The sequence below is a fragment of the Piliocolobus tephrosceles genome, chromosome 12 (assembly GCF_002776525.5).
Source record: "Piliocolobus tephrosceles isolate RC106 chromosome 12, ASM277652v3, whole genome shotgun sequence".
Taxonomy (NCBI): domain Eukaryota; kingdom Metazoa; phylum Chordata; class Mammalia; order Primates; family Cercopithecidae; genus Piliocolobus; species Piliocolobus tephrosceles.
Window position 1 is genome coordinate 6,678,897 of NC_045445.1, and position 17,494 is coordinate 6,696,390.

At 35.5% G+C, this 17,494-nt stretch overlaps 1 protein-coding gene across 11 annotated transcripts in view; it reads right to left on the reverse strand.

Moving 5' to 3' along the window:
- The window catches only part of FMR1 (FMRP translational regulator 1), a 38,850-nt gene that overhangs the window by 3,815 nt on the left and 17,541 nt on the right, over positions 1-17,494 (reverse strand). For 3 of the 11 annotated variants that reach the window (XM_023202700.3, XM_023202702.2, XM_023202712.2), the window contains exons 6-16: positions 16,798-16,891; positions 16,595-16,711; positions 14,237-14,407; positions 14,064-14,142; positions 10,444-10,553; positions 9,446-9,580; positions 8,888-8,950; positions 6,635-6,721; positions 3,980-4,175; positions 2,255-2,437; positions 1,690-1,772 (exon numbers count right to left, since the gene is read on the reverse strand). In XM_023202700.3, the coding sequence (XP_023058468.1) occupies positions 1,690-1,772; positions 2,255-2,437; positions 3,980-4,175; positions 6,635-6,721; positions 8,888-8,950; positions 9,446-9,580; positions 10,444-10,553; positions 14,064-14,142; positions 14,237-14,407; positions 16,595-16,711; positions 16,798-16,891 (1,318 nt within the window). The remainder of the gene's footprint in view (positions 1-1,689; positions 1,773-2,254; positions 2,438-3,979; positions 4,176-6,634; positions 6,722-8,887; positions 8,951-9,445; positions 9,581-10,443; positions 10,554-14,063; positions 14,143-14,236; positions 14,408-16,594; positions 16,712-16,797; positions 16,892-17,494) is intronic. The other 8 variants (XM_023202708.2, XM_023202705.2, XM_023202706.2 and 5 more) reach the window with 5 other exon arrangements.

Sequence of the window (17,494 nt, forward strand, 5' to 3'; positions counted from 1 at the left end):
CGATTCTCCTGCCTCAGCCTTCCGAGTAGCTGAGATTACAGGTGCCCACTAACACGCCTGGCTAATTTTTTGCATTTTTAGTAGAAACAGGGTTTCACCATGTTAGCCAGGCTGGTCTCAAACTCCTGACCTCCCAGGCAGGTGATCTGCCTGCCTTGGCCTCCCAAAGTGTTGGGATTACAGGCGTGAGCCATCGTGCCCGGCCAGATTTGTATCTATTTTCATAACATCACCTTTTTAATTCAGTATTCCATTTCATTTAGAAATGTGCATCCTGGTTAGACTGCCAAGTTCATCAAACATGTCAGTTTAAGTGGAGAATTACAAAATTGGTACATAAATATCTTATAGCTTTGTAAAAGACAGGTACATACACTAATTTGCCAATCTATCTATGTCCAAGGGATTTCTGTGCTGGTCCTTAAGAACCCATCAATAGTTAACACTCACTTTGAGCTGCTATGAATTCCAAGAAATATTCCATCATAAACTTTGTCTTAAAAAGTATCTCTCACTAATCTTGGGTGATGGTCTCAAATGAATCCATAGTCAGGAAGGAACCCTAACTACTCGCCTTGAAAATTAAAAGTTACAGAAAAAGTAGACAACAACATGGATTCGGAGAATCAGACATTAAGCTTTGACTATCATTTGGACATATGCTAGCTATGTGACTGTGGGCAAAGGACTGAAGCTTCAGTGCACTCACCTATAAAGTGGAATAATAAAACTACCTCAGTGGGTTGCTGTAAGATTAAATGAGATAAAACATACACAAAGCACTTAGCAAAGGTGCCTGGATGTGCTCAGGAGATAATTTTAAAATTATTTAACAATTGGTTTAGCACTGGTGACAGCCAACTGAGAAGGGATCCTCAGACTAGGTCCTGGATGTAAATAAGCGGATGACTGACCAAGCATGGAGACTAGCTGAGTATCACCAGCTCTGTCTATCACGATTATTAGTTGTGAGAGACATCTTCTTTTCCTTATTTTCTATTCAAAGAGAATACCCTATCCCTGTATCTCGGGGGAGCAAAGACACATAGGGCTTACTGAAGTCTCTAAGTACATCCAGGATGTTCCTTCTCTAGGGGATTGTAGGTCTACCAAAGCAGTATTAAAATCATAGTGTGGCTGGGCACGGTGGCTGACGCCTGTAATCCCAGCACATTGGGAAGCCAAGGCGGGCAGATCACCTGAGGTTGGGAGTTCAAGACCGGCCTGACCAACATGGTGAAACCGGGTCTATACTAAAAATACAAAAATTAGCTGGGCGTGGTAGCAGGTGCCTGTAATTCCAGCTACTCAGGAGGCCGAGGCAGGAGAATCACTTGAACCTGGGAGGCAGAGGTTGCTGTCAGCTGAGATTGCGCCAATGCACTCCAGCCTGGGCAACAAAAGCAAAACTCCGTCTCAAAAAAGTAAAAATAAATAATAAATAATAAAATCATAGTGTGTCTATCAAGGTCTTTACAAATACTCAGACTGCATATTCTCTAGAGAAATCCTCTTATTTTTATACTTGTCACAAAGAACTAAGATTGACTACAACTGTAACGTTGAAGGTAAAATATTTCACATAAACTGGATTTGTAATCTTTGAACATGTTTTTAATAAAGTAAACTCATAAATCTCAAACTACCATATTCAAACAATTAAGATGAAAAGAGGCAGACAGGTTTTACCTGAAGGGATCCATCCGTTGTTCTTCCTTTAGCCTCTCTTGGATTACGTGGACGATTATCTGTTCGGGAGTGATCGTCGTTTCCTATGAGAATATTTTCAAAAGGTTCAACAGTTACTGAATTCTGAAATGCTTAGCGGAAGTTCTTTATTGCCACATCCTCTATTTAAACCAACCACAGAATCTGAAACGTAATCAACCCCAGTGATTCCAGTTACGTAATGATCAATAATCTAGCCTGCTGCCAAGTAACAGAAAATATTTCACAGGTATTATAATTCTGCATCTACAGGTCAATGTGAGTTAATGAAGCGATGCTGTTTAGACTCACAAAGATGCTGAATTAGTTATCAGCATTTATTCATGTATCTATATGAACCATAAGGAAGGCTGCCTAATATTCTTTCTTTCTACACAAGTGGAAGGCTGATTCTTTCCTATGGTGATCAGCACAAAATGGGAGAGATGGGATCTTGATAATAGTTCATTGCATCAACAGGATTTTTCATGGAACTTCAAGACAGCTGCTACAATTCACTTTGATTTCTTAATGAAGATCTCCATACCTTTGAAGCCTCCTCCACGTCCTCTTCCTCCTTGTCCTCTTCCTCCCCCTCCACGCCGCCGTCCGTCTCCTCTGCGCAGGAAGTTCTCCCTCTCTTCCTCTGTTGGAGCTAATGACCAATCACTGAGTTCGTCTCTGTGGTCAGATTCTGTTTCAGAAGCATTTGATGCTTCAGAATTAGTTCCTATCGAGAGTTAAAAGTTATATACCATTGTCTGACTTAAAAAAAAAAAAAAAAAAAAAAAGAGGTTAACAGAAGCTTCTAGAGACGTTTCAGGGGTAATCCAAAACTCTTCCCAATTTATAAGCCCACAAAGAGTATTATCACCTTCCATTTCATAAAACAAAATTTTAAACTCAAAATGAAGGGCTTTGCAATATTTGAGGTAATCTCGGTTATAAACATGTTTCATTCTCATTTTTAAAAAGGTATTTTATTAGCCACCTAAGTTCAAACCTTAATGTGCCGTATCATTCAACAGCTGTGTTCCTTTAAACATCTATGCTCTCTGGAGGAAAGATTACCTATGACAGTTAAGTGTGATACCTTGATAAAACCTCTATAAAGAGAGCTCCTTTTAGCAAGATTTGGCCCAGGACAGAGGGGAATGTATATAATTTGGTCATTTCTGAAAGGGTGGCAAAGGAGGCCACCATGGCAACTGCTTCAGGGAAGGGTCTTTTGTGGGGTCACGGATTGGATCTAGCTGAAGGCAGATACACGCTTGCCTGATGTTTGGTCCACAACCTGCCCCCCCACTCCCATTACAATAACTGATCATTAATAAAGAATTACTATAATAAACTCATTATGCCTGAAGGGGTTAATGACTTAGAGGACAGGAGTGGAGAAAAAGAGCTCCACGGTGAGGCAGAAATTCATGAGTAAAAAGAACAGACTGTTGGGAGAGGGGTTAGGGGTTAGGTTCAAGGTTGGCCTTAGGAGTAGGTAATTCTCCCCAACTCCAGAATATCAACTCTACTACCTCTCTCTTCCTCTGTTGGAGCTAATGACCAATTATAGCTTCACCATTATAGCTTCATTCCTGTGGATCTTGAAGGCTTTTCCATCTTAAAGAGTTCCTTTTTGAAATGCAAATATGCGTGAGATGGATTATATCTTATACCACCATTAGCAAGTTACAAAGTAGATACACAGTTGAGCAAGAAAGACAGTAGTCACTGGCAGGTGGGGATCAGGTTCACTGAAAGGTACTGGGAGAGAAGAAAGAAGCACGGACAGAAAAGCTGGGAAGGCAAAGAGAAACTTTGCCTACTTCTTGACTGTGCCTAGGGCTGACTTTGGCCATGCCACTCAAAACCACCTTATGAGCCACAAGAGGCAGACCCCTGATTTACACAGTCCATCCAGCAAGTATGACCAGCACATACCTGACAAAAAAGTGAGCCACAGTACACAAATGAAAAAAGTTTTGACTATACAGTTACAAAATCAGGAGAGGCCTTAAAGAAAGTCATCAACACACAAGGGCTTTGCAGATTTACCCCCAATCAGAGCATGAACAGAACTTGCACCTGCCCTGTGAACTCTACGTGTTTATTATCAGGTTTTTACTTTATGTCTCTTGTAACACAATTTAACCCATTGCGAACTGGAAACCATGTAGTGACAAATTGTTATAATGGGGTTCTAATGAATATTAGAGATTAGCAGCTATAAGTCTAGGAACAGATAAAGTTACTGAGTAAAATGCTTAGTTTGTACCTGAAGTATATCCAGGACCGCGTCTGCCGTGCCCCCTATTTCTGTAAGGTCTACTACCTCGACCCATTCCTTGACCATCATCAGTCACATAGCTTTTTTCCTTATCTGTACGATTTGGTGGTGGTCTAGAACTAGCTCCAATCTGTCGCAACTGCTCATCAATTTGTAATCTCTCCAAACGCAACTGGTCTACTTCCTATTTAAAATATACAAGATAACAGTAAAAATAATTTGACATTTTACTTAATAAAACCTTTCTCCTTTTCATCAGACAAAAATATACTGGAATATTTCAATTTCAGCTCTAAATTTACAGTAACCACTGTTACACAGAATTATCAGGAAACTGAATGATCTCCTTGAAAAGAAAATCACTACAGATAACAGATTATCGATGTCGAGAATTAGAGATATAACAAAAACACTCAGCATTAAAGTTATACTGAATACAATTTAAAGTTGTCTAATTTGGCACTATTATCCAATTATTCTACTGCTAAGGCACAGATATGCTATTTTGGGGACTTCTTCATGATAGGATATTAAATAAAACAATGCTAAACTGTATGAATACAGATAAATGACATTTAAGGTTTAACCAGTTAACCTTAAAAATCACACATTGTAAATAATCTTGATTAAAATAGATTTGCCAGTTAATACCTTAATTTACAAAGCATTGAGTTTGGGCCATCTTTTGTTTTAAAAGAACATATACTATGGTTAAGGAACAATGATTTTTTTCATGAACTGAAAATGCTGACTATTCCTCATGAGGGGAAAACAAAACTATTTAATACCTGACCAGACAGCTAGGTCTTACATCAGGCCTTGAAAACTTAAAGACTACAACTCTGCTACAACAAGTATGAGAAAGTATACATTCAGTTGATAGAAATATACACCTGGGGTCCACTGACAGACCCTTACAAACAGTGCTTCCAGTATGTTGGGTTCTATTAAAACCAGATGAAACCTCATTTCTAACCACTGTCCTTCCAATCCACTCATAAACATCTCATTTACTGGATACAGGGAATCAGATTCATAACTATAGTAGTAGTAGGTGTCTCAGTGAAGCAGAGGTTATCATAGAGACTGTCTATATCAACAGTCATTGGAGAAGCCCCTGTACAGCTAAGTTTCTAAAATCTTGGTTGTGGCAGCTGCTGGAAAAGAAAGGTCAGGTAAGGATTTGGTCAGTTTCATCTGTGCTCTGCCATCATTAGCAAGTTACATAGTTACACCAGAATCTGTTTTACATAGAATTTGAGCAAAGGAGAGACTGCAGCTGAGTGACTTCTTCCAAAGGTATAGTAATAGCTCATAGAATGGGAATATCTTGCAAAACAGAACAGTAGTCCAGGTTATCCCACTGGGGTAAAGCAGTCACCTTTTGGTGAGATGCCAGGCCCAAACAAGGGAAGTTCTGGTGATGGAAAGAATGGCAACAGGGCAGCTGCTGATAACCAAAGAAGATATTATTGAGAATAAATCAAAGGATCTAAGAAAGAACATCAGTCAAAAGAACAAGGGATTTGATACAATGCAATCCTAACTCTCCAGGCCTTCATAATGATTTAAGCTAAGAATATGAAGAAACACACACACAAGATTACACATAAATATACTTAAAAAAAAAATCAAAGAGGTATCCTACCCATGTAAACCTTGCTGGATGAAACCTTCCCACTTTTAATTAACTGGCCACCATAAGAATGAATGGCATGCCCAGTATTACACTTTTTCTCCCTTTCATTCTTATTTACACACAAGCTGAAATCATGTACTTTTTATTTCTTTCAAGAAATCAGCAAAAAAAGTTCTTAATGCCATAAATAAGAGCTGAAATGCTCTTTAAAAACATTTAATACCAGCTACATTTTAATTTTGATATGTATGGATACAAATAAAACATTATGAAAATGAAGTAGATCAGTTTCCATTTCATTAAACTATAGAACATTTTGGCCAAAAGGAATTTCATGAAGCATCTAGTGTAGGGAAGTGACTTGCCTAAAGTCACACAGCTAGTTCATTGGCTGAAGTCTTATAAGTAAATTGCTGGATTGTCAATCCAGTGCTTTCTCCACTACACCTTTATAGCCTCCTGGTTCCTATCTTCCAGTTTGAAATTTAAAGGAGGCATAACTGCATCACACTAACTAAAATGAACATTTATAAGAAGACACAAATAGTTTGTATTTTGAATAACAGTAAAGAGAAAAGTAGAGAGGGTAAACATTTAAGCAAAGAACTTCACGAAATGCTTAGATTTCCTTGATAAATGACATAAAAGGAGCAATAAAGGCAAGAGTTATAGACACAAATTTTGGCCTGGAAAAAAGCAAAATGCTAGAAAGGATCAAATGGATTAATAGGCTATGTACAGGATTGCCTAAACTGAGTGTAAGGGTTTAAGAGAAGAATAAGGGGAAATATAAAACTTTATTGAGAACTGGTATATTGGTACTTAAATTTATAAAGACTTCCATTTAGAAAAATTATAAGCTAAACAACGTATTTTCTCTATTATCTTTGACAAGTTATACAGTGTTTTGCACAGGCTTGAGTCCTAACTGCTGAAAAATCTACTATAAAGTTTGTATATTTTAGTACAAAAGGATTAGAAGTTAAAGTTCTTTCTGTTCTCACCTTTAAATAGTTCAGGTGATAATCCAAAAGAACAGTGGCATTAGCGATGCTGTCCTTTGTTCCCACAAAAACAAATGGTACCATACCCTGAAAAAGAAATTGCAACAATGATCCTATAAAATTAATGACAGATTAATCTGAAAAATGCAAGTAACGACTAATTCCCTAGCACAGGATCTGGTGAATAGTAGGTACACAAATGTTTGCTGTAAATATAAATCAATATATGAAAACAAAAGTAGTTGATATACTACTTTATACATCTACTATGAATACGAGTAGATCAATAGCAACCTCTTAAACGTATCAGATTATTATAAAGACTAGTATTCAGTATTAGCAAAATCACAAAATGTATAATTCAAAATTATACAAGCTTTAGCATGAGATGTATGAACAAAATTAGTAGTATAAGATGCTCTAATTCATTTACGAAAGGCTTTATCCTGATCAATTTTTTTTTGTTTTTTTTTGTTTGTTTGTTTTTGAGACAGGGTCTTTTTATTCTGTTGTCCAGGCTGGAGTGCAGTGGCATGATAATGGCTTGCTGTAGCCTCAACCTCCCCGGGCCCTAGCTGTTCCTCCCACCTCAGCCTCCTGAATAGCTGGGACTACACGTGCATGCCACCATACCCAGCTAATTTTTGTATTTTTTGTAGAGAAGGGGTTTCGCCACATTGCCCAAGCTGGTCTCGAACTCCTGGGCTCAGGTGATCTGCCTGCCTTGGCCTCCCAAAGTGTCGGGATTACAGGCGTGAGCCACTGCGCCTGGCCGATCAAATTCTTTAAAAAAATCAAAACGAAATGCCAAGTGTACAAAAGTAAAAAGTAAATCATTTCTGCTAACCAAGTAAAACAGTACACACAAAATACAAACAAAAACATCAGGATAAAAATGCACTGAATAATCTGTGAGACAAAAAAATAGGTACATTGACAAGCGTAAGTTTTATTAAGCCCATACACATTTCAATAATGTACTCAGAAAATTTTAAAAGGCTGAATCACAAGGAAAGTTTGAACTTCTCTCTATGGACACTACTTAATATAAGAACAGATTTTTAAAAGGCATATGCTAAATATCTGTACTCCTAGCCCATATATACACACACACACACATATATATATATATATATATATATATATAATGAGGGGGAAAAAAACTACTTTTTGTCACACGTTATAGGGAAACCGGGACACAATTGTGCAAATTATTAACTGGCAATTCATTTCTGCATGTTGGGTTTTTCTCCAACAAGCTTTATTTGTTACAAAGCCTTTAACTGTATTATTTCCCAAAATACCATGTGATGGAATGAATGCTACACCCTTCCCTCCGGGTCAAATATCACCAAACTAAGCTTTAAAATCCTATGTAATAGATTTAGTTAGATTGACTTTGGAGCAAATTATTTACGAATATCTTTTCTTGCAACATGTCTAAATGGTTGGAGTACCCCAAGGGCCACTCTAATTTAAGCACTTCACGAGCAGACCTGAATAGTAAATTAAAATGAAGAAAGGCAAGAATGGACTGATGGCCTTCAATACGGACACCAGAAAAAAGTTACTCCTTGTTCTGGGATAATGGGCTGCCCGGCAATGAGACATATCCAATCCACTTGTCGTTATAGTCCTCTTTGTAAAATGGCACCTTTGCTTTTAATCCATGAATCCACAACATTTTTTCCATAAACAGTTCTCACGAGCTCTCCCTGCCCTCAAGGAACTTACAATGTGATTGAGGAGATCAACAAATAAACATCTATGTTTAAGTGCTGTGCTAGGGGTGAGCACATTGCAAAACAGAAGGGGAAGGCTCTTGAACCAGCCATGGGGGTGGGGATCTTTGGCAAGTACACAAGGAAAGCTTTGTAAGGAATATAAAGTCAAAATGAGGTGACAAGTGGAGGAGAAAAAGCATTCCAGGCAGAGTAAACCTCTACATACATCTAGAAGCAACATAAGCATGAGAATGTTCAGAGAACTCAAAGTACTTCAGTATGGCTTAAGCTTCTCTAGAGTGCAAGGGAGAAGATAATTTAGACATGATATGGGACAAGTAACTGGGAAAAGCCTTACAAGCGGCGTGAAGGTGTTTAAGCTTTAACTCCGGGGCAATGGATCCACATACCCACAAACATTCCTCCCTCCAGTCCCTAATCCTGACGATCATTTGTAATCTTTCTTAACAAGGGGAATAAACATTAAAATATAAACTGAAAGTGTACTTCTCAAGGAATGTTCTCCTACCTGCCAAGCCTTGAGTTCAGGTTTCTGGGATTCCCCTGCTACAACTGATGAAGCCACTAACACCTAAGGCAGTATAAGGAATGCAAGGGATGTCATTAACTATAACAAATGATACACAGAAGCCTGAACGCAGGACTTTCACTGCAGGACTTTTAAACCAATTTCTAAATAGATTAGTTCAGAAAATTAGTTTCTAAAATATGGTTTTAAGTGGTAACTAATGCATCTCACAGAAGGTGTATTTTGAGCTACAATACCTGGAAAATTTAAAGAAAGAAGGCATGGAAAAAAGATAGCCCACTGTCAAAAGAAAAATGTGACCACTAAATGCAACCCCATTATTCTGTGTTTACAGCATAAGATTTGTCACTGTGAATAAATTGAAAAGTATGTATCACATTAATTTGTAGTATCTCATAAACAGGCAATCACATTTGAAAAAAAAAAATAGAACATAAGTAGCCTACAAGTCTAACCAGAGAAAAAACCCAAAATACCAATTGTGACATCTGAGACAAATTACTTTTATTGTAATTCAAAGTGACAAGTAATTCTTACCCTCTGGACTTTTGTACTGTTAGGTTGAGAAAAATGGGTGCTGTTTTCCTTTATATCTAAATGTTTTTTTTCTTCTGGGGCATTAGGTCCAACCCTTGAATTATTGGAAGGAAGGGAATTTGGTGGCATAATTTCCTTGGTAAAAAACAGAAAACACAAAAAAGAAAAAGAGGGCCAATTTAAGACTTTATTTAGCTCTATTAATGTTATCAATCATATTTTTTTAAAATGTAAGTTATTATAAACAGTTTTGGTTTATAAAATTACAGAATACAAATTACATACAGAAAAAAAAAGATTTGACTTCAGCTAAAAGAATCTTTTAAAAAGAAAGCTAGACAATATGTGAAAATTATGGCTCTTTGAGGAGACAGTATCTTAAGAGTACTATTGTACAGAAAGGTGCATCCTCACCTCTCTACCCCATGCAAATACTTTAAAAGCTGCTACAGAAAGCATATATTTATGAAGACAAAAGGGTTATAGAATTTAAAGGTAAGGAGGATGGGGAAGAGATATTAAGCACAGAAATAAATTTAAAGCACACAGAATAAACACATATACTACACAATCCCCAAACTAAAAAAGTGAAAAGATAAAAGCCAGAAAACCTATGTTCCAATTTTGCCTTTGTCAGCAACATTAACATTTACAAAGTGCTTTAAAAAGCATTTATATATATATATATATATATATTATTTTACTAAATTGTTATTAACACTCGACCCAGTGATGTATGTCTCATATTTAAAAATTTATAACTACCCATTTTAAAGATTAGGAAAAAGGAATTCAATAATGTGACTAATCCAAACTCACAGCATTAGAGGACACAGAGGGGCCATTATCTACAACTATGACATTAATTACAGCAGGCATGCTTGATAATCAGAATATTTGCATTTACTTTATGCACATATTAGAGGTCTTCAACATATCACATAAAAAAACTTTTACTTTTATTAGACAAGCCACAAAATATTTGTACTGGAACATACCTCTTCTTGTGGAACATTTTTCTCATTTTCAGCCTCAATCCTCACCCTCACAACTCCTGACTTATCCACAATCTCCTGAATCAGCTTTCCATTTTTTCCTATTACTTTGCCTAAGAAATAAATAAAGTTTGGTTTTAAAAACACATACCTTAAAGCAGTAAGCACAGCCCTACTGTAAACTATTACATTCATATAGATAGATATTTTTATGTGTATGTGTACGTATTGAATTGTAAGATTTCAAAACCAAAGTAGAGACTCTTTTCAACAAGATGGTTAATCTGGTTTTCTGTATAATTAGGACATCATTGTTTAAACTCCTTTGGTCAGGTACCAGAGTTGATTAATGCTTGCAAACTGATTGGGTAATTTTGAATTTTTAAGGCAGTTCAAAGATAGCCTCTTATTTTTGCACAAAAGGGTATGCTTTAAACTTGCTGGTACTGTGGTATGTATCATTCTTTCTGCAAAGTTCTGTAAGAAGAATTAAGAAAAAAGGAGAGATAATGGGAAATATATTCACTTATTCAATACTTTCCATTCTTATCTGTACCTGATTTAAATCTGCTTCTTTGTCCATGGTAAATATTTTCAGAATTCTGTATGGAAGGCACATTTATAAAAGATAATCTAAGTTCGAAAGTGGCTTAAGCAGCTATACATACATCCAAAAGGATTACAAATTCTTCAAGGTCAATGTGTTAACAGAGTATCACCCCTGTGCATTACTTATAAACTTTAGCAATGTATTAAAAAGTGAAGGGATTAGTCACAGAGTAAAAGATTAAGAAAACCCACTTTAAGATAACTCAAAACCACAATGAAAAAACTTAAAACCAGTTTAAGTATTTTTCAGTAACATCTATTAAAACTTGGGATTTCAAGTACCAGTAAAAAATAGGTACTTAATCATTTTCCTTATTTTGTAAAATTCAATCATATACATTACTGGAAAATGGCTGCTTTCATAAGCATCATCGCACATGAGTGTTAAAGCAAGACATTACAAACTTAAGAATTACTAATTCTAGAAATGTACATGTGAACTACATCTGATTCTGAGGGCTCACCCAAGGTACCTAAGAACCCTTACATTGGCCACATCCACCATATGCTTGCCCTCACCATCTCATCTTCCATGTTTTCCTTTTTGCCTTTAAAGGCAAAGCTCAAGGCAAAGTTGGGGGAAAAGATGGAAGCGAAAATTTGCTCTGAGCCAATGCTAGATAAGAACTCAGTGAAAAGCCTTCTCACAAAAAATTCTTGTGGCTCTTGTAATCAGAGCATAGCTTTGACACTCTTGCTATGTGTGGCTGCCTCACTCACCCCTAGAAACTCTTTGACTGGTCATAGAACAGAACTGACACCATTAAATCAGGATTCTTGGTCTAGGTCCTTCTGTCAATTACTTCTGCTCTTCTATAATGAAAAGGGGAAAGGTGAGGTGAGAGAAGCTACTTGGAGTCTTTACACAAGTTTGATTTTCATCTGCAACACTTATATTTTCATGAATTAATGTCGACTTTAATAAAGATCTAAGTGAGTTATCAAAATGAAAAATGAGATTTTGGGATGTTTTTATTACGATAATGTCTTAACTATCCTAAGTACTGTGTTTTAACTATAGCAGACTGAACAGTTATACCAATTCATTCTGAGTGAGTGAAGAATCATGAAAAGAAGATACATTAGTGCATATACTAAAGAGAGTTTGTGAAAAATAGAGATCACAAATAATGTTTGTTGACTCAAACAAAACGCATGCAAAACTGATTATGACACCTCTCTAAAGATCTGCCTTGCCCAAAATCTTACATAAAATGCTTTCTGAAAATTTCCAACATTCCCAGTGTTGCAGTGGACCATCTCTAAAACAGAAGTCTCTCATTTTACTAACTAGAAACAACAAAACAAAAACAAGGCTGATTTACTTTAGCAGTCTTTCTGGTTATTTCTGAGATCCTCTTCTTTCCAGGTAACCACAGGTAGAATCTACTTTTAATATTTAATAGCAAATAATCCAATTCTACATTACATACTTATTTCCAAATCCCAAAGGGCAATTTACTATGATTCTGTTCTACTGAAATGGAGTTGTTTTGAATAAGCTGAAGAACAGAGTCCCCTACTGTGTCCAGAATTGTCCCCTACTATATCTTCCCATTTAATTATCACATCAACTGTATGAGGTGGATACTATTATCACATTTGATAGGTAAAAAAAAAAGAAGTCTCAGGGGGGCTAAGACAGTGACCCACAGTCACATTGCCACCAAAGAACAAAGTAGGACTGAAATCCAGATCCAGCTCCAATGCCCAAGCACTCTCCCCACTACCATCATGCCACCTTCAAAACCAACTTTAATGAATCTGACACATTATTCTCTACTCATTTGCTATTAAAAAAACAAAAAAACCTACCGGCTCTTTTTCCATAAGAATTCCTAAATTTACAATAACCTTTCTAACTACAAAAGGTATGCAACTGCTTGACAAGCTGTAAAGAAGAAAATAAATATTATTCATCACCCGACTGTCTTGAGATTACCACTTTATCTTGTGCTATGCATACATTCTGTACACATACAACTGGTATGCAAATTACCTTAGTAACATTACAAACACATTCTCTAGTTGTCTGTAGTATACAGTTGAGCTAACACTTCTGCATTATATCCCTACTATTTGTACTTTATCTTCAAGCTAATTTTCTTTGGGAGATACCATTTCTAGTGTTTGTTAATGACAAGGAAGATGTTTATGATTCTATGCTGACAAAAAATCAGGCTAAATTAGCATTGGAACTACGTAAACAGAATGTATGAGAAGTCCTTGCTTTCTTCTTTAAAGTTTCCAAAGAAAATGTATTACTTTATATAAAATGGCCATGATCTCAAGTTTAAAAGATAAAACACATATAGGCAGTATGTCCCAATTTTATTTACAAATTAAAAACATATGTAGCTTTCTTGATAAAACTGCACCTGGTTTTGATATGTTCTACTAAAGATGTCTGCAGCATTTAGGAGTATTGGTGAAGAGCTCCTAAATATTTGCTGATACTCACGATGGTGATGGTCATAAAACAGTACTCAAGTCAAAATGAAGAATTACTATTGACTTTGCAGAAAGTCCCAGAGACATTTGAAGTTTCTTCTAGCTTTGGAACTTTTTAGATTTAAGTAACCTATGTTCAGATCTTCAACCCTGAGATAATTAAAATGAATGCTATCATTTTATAGTCCCATGAGAAAGATCAAACACAAATCTACTTCAAATCATAAAGCCCCCAAATATCATTCATTTTGAAAAATTATTTAATTTTAAGATATAAAAAGTATACAGTAAGGAGGCTGGGCAAGATTTACCCTTTTAGGTATTAGTAGGTTTGAATTAGAAAAGCAATCTCTTTTGAATATCTTCTGAAAATGTAACCTTTGAATATCATACTTACCAAATAATTTTTTGTATGCTAGAAGAACAGACCATATTTCAAAGACTATGATTCAATTAAATGATACCCTCCAGTGAGAAAAAGTGGAATTCTATCACCATAAATAAACTAAAACATACCTAAACTTTGTTTTTGTACTATATGTCAACAGATACTTCTGACTTACCTACTAAGTTCCTTGGAACTTGTATGACATCTTCAGCAAATTCGAGAAAGCTTCTAGCTTTTTTCACTGCATCCTGATCCTAATAAAAGGGGAACAGTTTTAAGACAAAAGATTAGCTAGCTGAAATACTTGTTTTGGGGGGGAAAAAAAAAACTATGCAGTAAAATATTTACCTCTCCATAAATATGAAATGTGCAGGTATCTTCATCTAGATCAATAGCAGTGACCCCAGGTACTTTTCTAGCTTGCTGAATATTAGCACCATGAGTACCAATAGCTAGACCCATCAGATCTTCTCTTACGATAAACTGTTCATGAAATCTCGAGGCAAGCTGCCTTGAACTCTGAAGAGAAATGCACGTCTGATAAATACACTTTATCAACTATCATGACAACTGTATTGAGGCCAGCCATGTAAATTATCTTGACCCTGTATATGAAGGGTCCATAAATTATTAATAGTTTTAGTTAAAAACTAACAGGTTTTAGAAAATACCTCTCACAGCCTAAGTACTTTTTAGGTTACTAAAGGTCTATGACATTTTATGTTTTTGTTAATAGTAAAGAACTTAGTGACATTTTCCAAGGTAACTGCTGAAAACTTATCTGCAAGGCTGCCTTAGTTAACCAATGACATCAACAATATAATAACTAAGAAGCAGGTCAAATGTTCCCCCAATAAAAACCAGCTCACTCGGTCTGACAAATTCAATGTTACTTATTTAGGTAAAAAAAAAAAAAAGTTTAAATATCATCTTTATAGAAAATTTTATTCACTTCATTTTTATTAAAAGGTCTCAGTATATTATTTTCTGGAAATAGTGCTATTTTTCATTAGGTACTGTGGTCTAAACATTCCACTGTTGTGAAATGACACTAAAATGACACCTCCCTCAAAACCTAAGGAATCAAAAATTGTTGGTACAGTAGTTAAACTGAATAATCAAAAAATGTCAAAAATTAAAAACTTAGTAAGTAAGCATCTGAAAGCTAACATGAGACCAGAGTCTGTAAGACCTTGTGATCTGGATCCACAAGTATGATGAGCACTTGTAAATATTCAGTGATGATGAAACTAAGTTACACTGACATCCCAAACTTGTGGATAATCACTGTCTTTAAATACCATTACCAAAATTTAGTGTTTAGTTCTAGCATGCCATCAATGAAAACCAAACGTATTAGTGGCTCATGTTGAAAAATGGGAATTTCTTATAGGAACATGTAAATCTCTTTAATATCAGTAGTGAACAAAGACAGACATGCAAACTAGTTTCTCATTGTTCAACAGACCTGATAATTTGAATGAATGAATATAACTAGTATAAATAATTTAAAAGTGCAATATCCATTTTTTTTAGACTGGAGTAATAAAATCTATAAAATAATTCTAGGACTTTTCAAGAAGTCATGTTTTTTGAGTACTGGTTCATTAATCTGGTTCATTCCTTTTCATTGATAATTCCCTGATAAATGATTAGCCAAAAGCATAATAGATCATTTAAGAATAATTTGATGTTTAAGAAGAGGCATATGAGTATATTTTCATAATATTCACAATCAAAGTAAGGAGGCAGCTCTGGGCTAAAAGTTATGAGAGAATCACTAAAGAAACCACAAAATCGTTAACACAGGGACATCAAGAAAGAATGAGAGCAAAGACCAATGAAACAGCCCTCCATGGCCTTAAGAAAAAACAAAGTGGCAAAAGGAGATTAAACTATTCCCCTTCTGCTAAGAGTTCAACATCATACATCAAGTTGGCAGGTGGCAAATTTCACAGGGTTTTTTTAAGAACACAGTCTTGACTACCTTTTCTCTTAAAATGCAGTTTGGAACTCCTTTTTATCTTTACTATTTCAAATGTGTGGTGTTTTCCTTCTAATGAATAATGATGAGGAACTCTGGAATTTGACAGTAATATAGTAGAGCTGACACATTCTTCTAAGATCCACTTAGTTTCTATAGTAATGGATGGACGTACTAGATAGTAATCAACGAAAACAAATGTATGGTGATGAAAATTATTGGAGGATTAATAGAAGTAGATAAAATGCACCTTAAGAGACGAAATAGTAAGTTAGGGAAATAGCCTCTGGCGGGAATCTGAAGACAGGAGTTTTAAAGAATGACAACCAATTAGAATGAAGAAGTTCTATATCCTTTTAAACAAAGATAAACATACATAATGAAAGGAGTATGATTAGATATTTAAATATTCTCTAGTATTTTTAATGACAACATGTTATATGGAAGAAGCATTGCCTCATTTTATTAGCAGCTTTGATAAACTTCTAGTAAAAGTGAAAGGACCAGAAGTCCCTTAATATACATAAGCTGCTGCTGAATTCTGAAACCTCAGGCATGGAAACTTTAGTATGATTATGCTTTGTATAATTTTCCAACTATAGAACCTAAGGAATTGTTAAGAAGCAGTAAATAAATAACAAGCTCCCCATATTCAAGTTGTAGAACGATACAGTTATCATTCCTAGGTAGCCTTACAAGCAGTGCTAGGGAAAGTGACATACCTCCAGCTGCTTACTAGCTTCTTCATTTCTCAGTATCAGAGACAATTTAGTGCGCAGACTCCGAAAGTGCATGTCAATCAGCATATGCGCTCGCTTTGAGGTGACTTCACTGATGGACTAAACAATTTAAATTAACAACATTATTATTAAGGCAATTGCCCCAGACGAATTAAACCAAAAATAAACAATTCGAAAATGCTCACCAAAATGACAAGCTGATAATTTTCTGGATCATAAGTTACAGAAAAGGCACCAACTGCCTTTTTAAAGTCCTTATGTGCCGACTCTTTGGCACACCTAGAAATTAAAAAAAAAATTTAAGATGAATAATTACCAACTACTGACATAAATAAATGCAGATAGATTTACATGTATAAGAATCATGGATTCATATTAAATTTGATTTACACAAAATAAGCTATATCCATTTAGAAGCTTAGTTCCTTTTTCTTTACATCTCTGAAGTACAGCTTAGATTACCAAAGGAGACATACTCAGGGGAACCACTCTACACTACAGGTTTCCTGATTTCAGTTACATACAAGTCAGTAGTTTTCTTAAGTCAACTATTAAAAACTTTTGGAGATAGCTACCTACAGGGTAACTGATATCTTTCTTTTTTTCTTGTCACAGGCCTTTTTTTTTCTTTTTTTTTAATTTTTAGTTTTTGTGGGTACATAGTAGGTATATATAGTGTGTATATATATATACATAGTAGGTATATATATTTATGGGGCATATGAGAGGTTTTGATACAGGCATGCAATATGAAATAAGCACATCATGGAGAATGGGGTAAGAAACTGCTAAACAACTTGAGGGAGAGAAGGAAACATATATGAACCAGAAGGCACAAAAATTTATACACATACACAATCTCTAGAAAAGTGAGGATTTCTA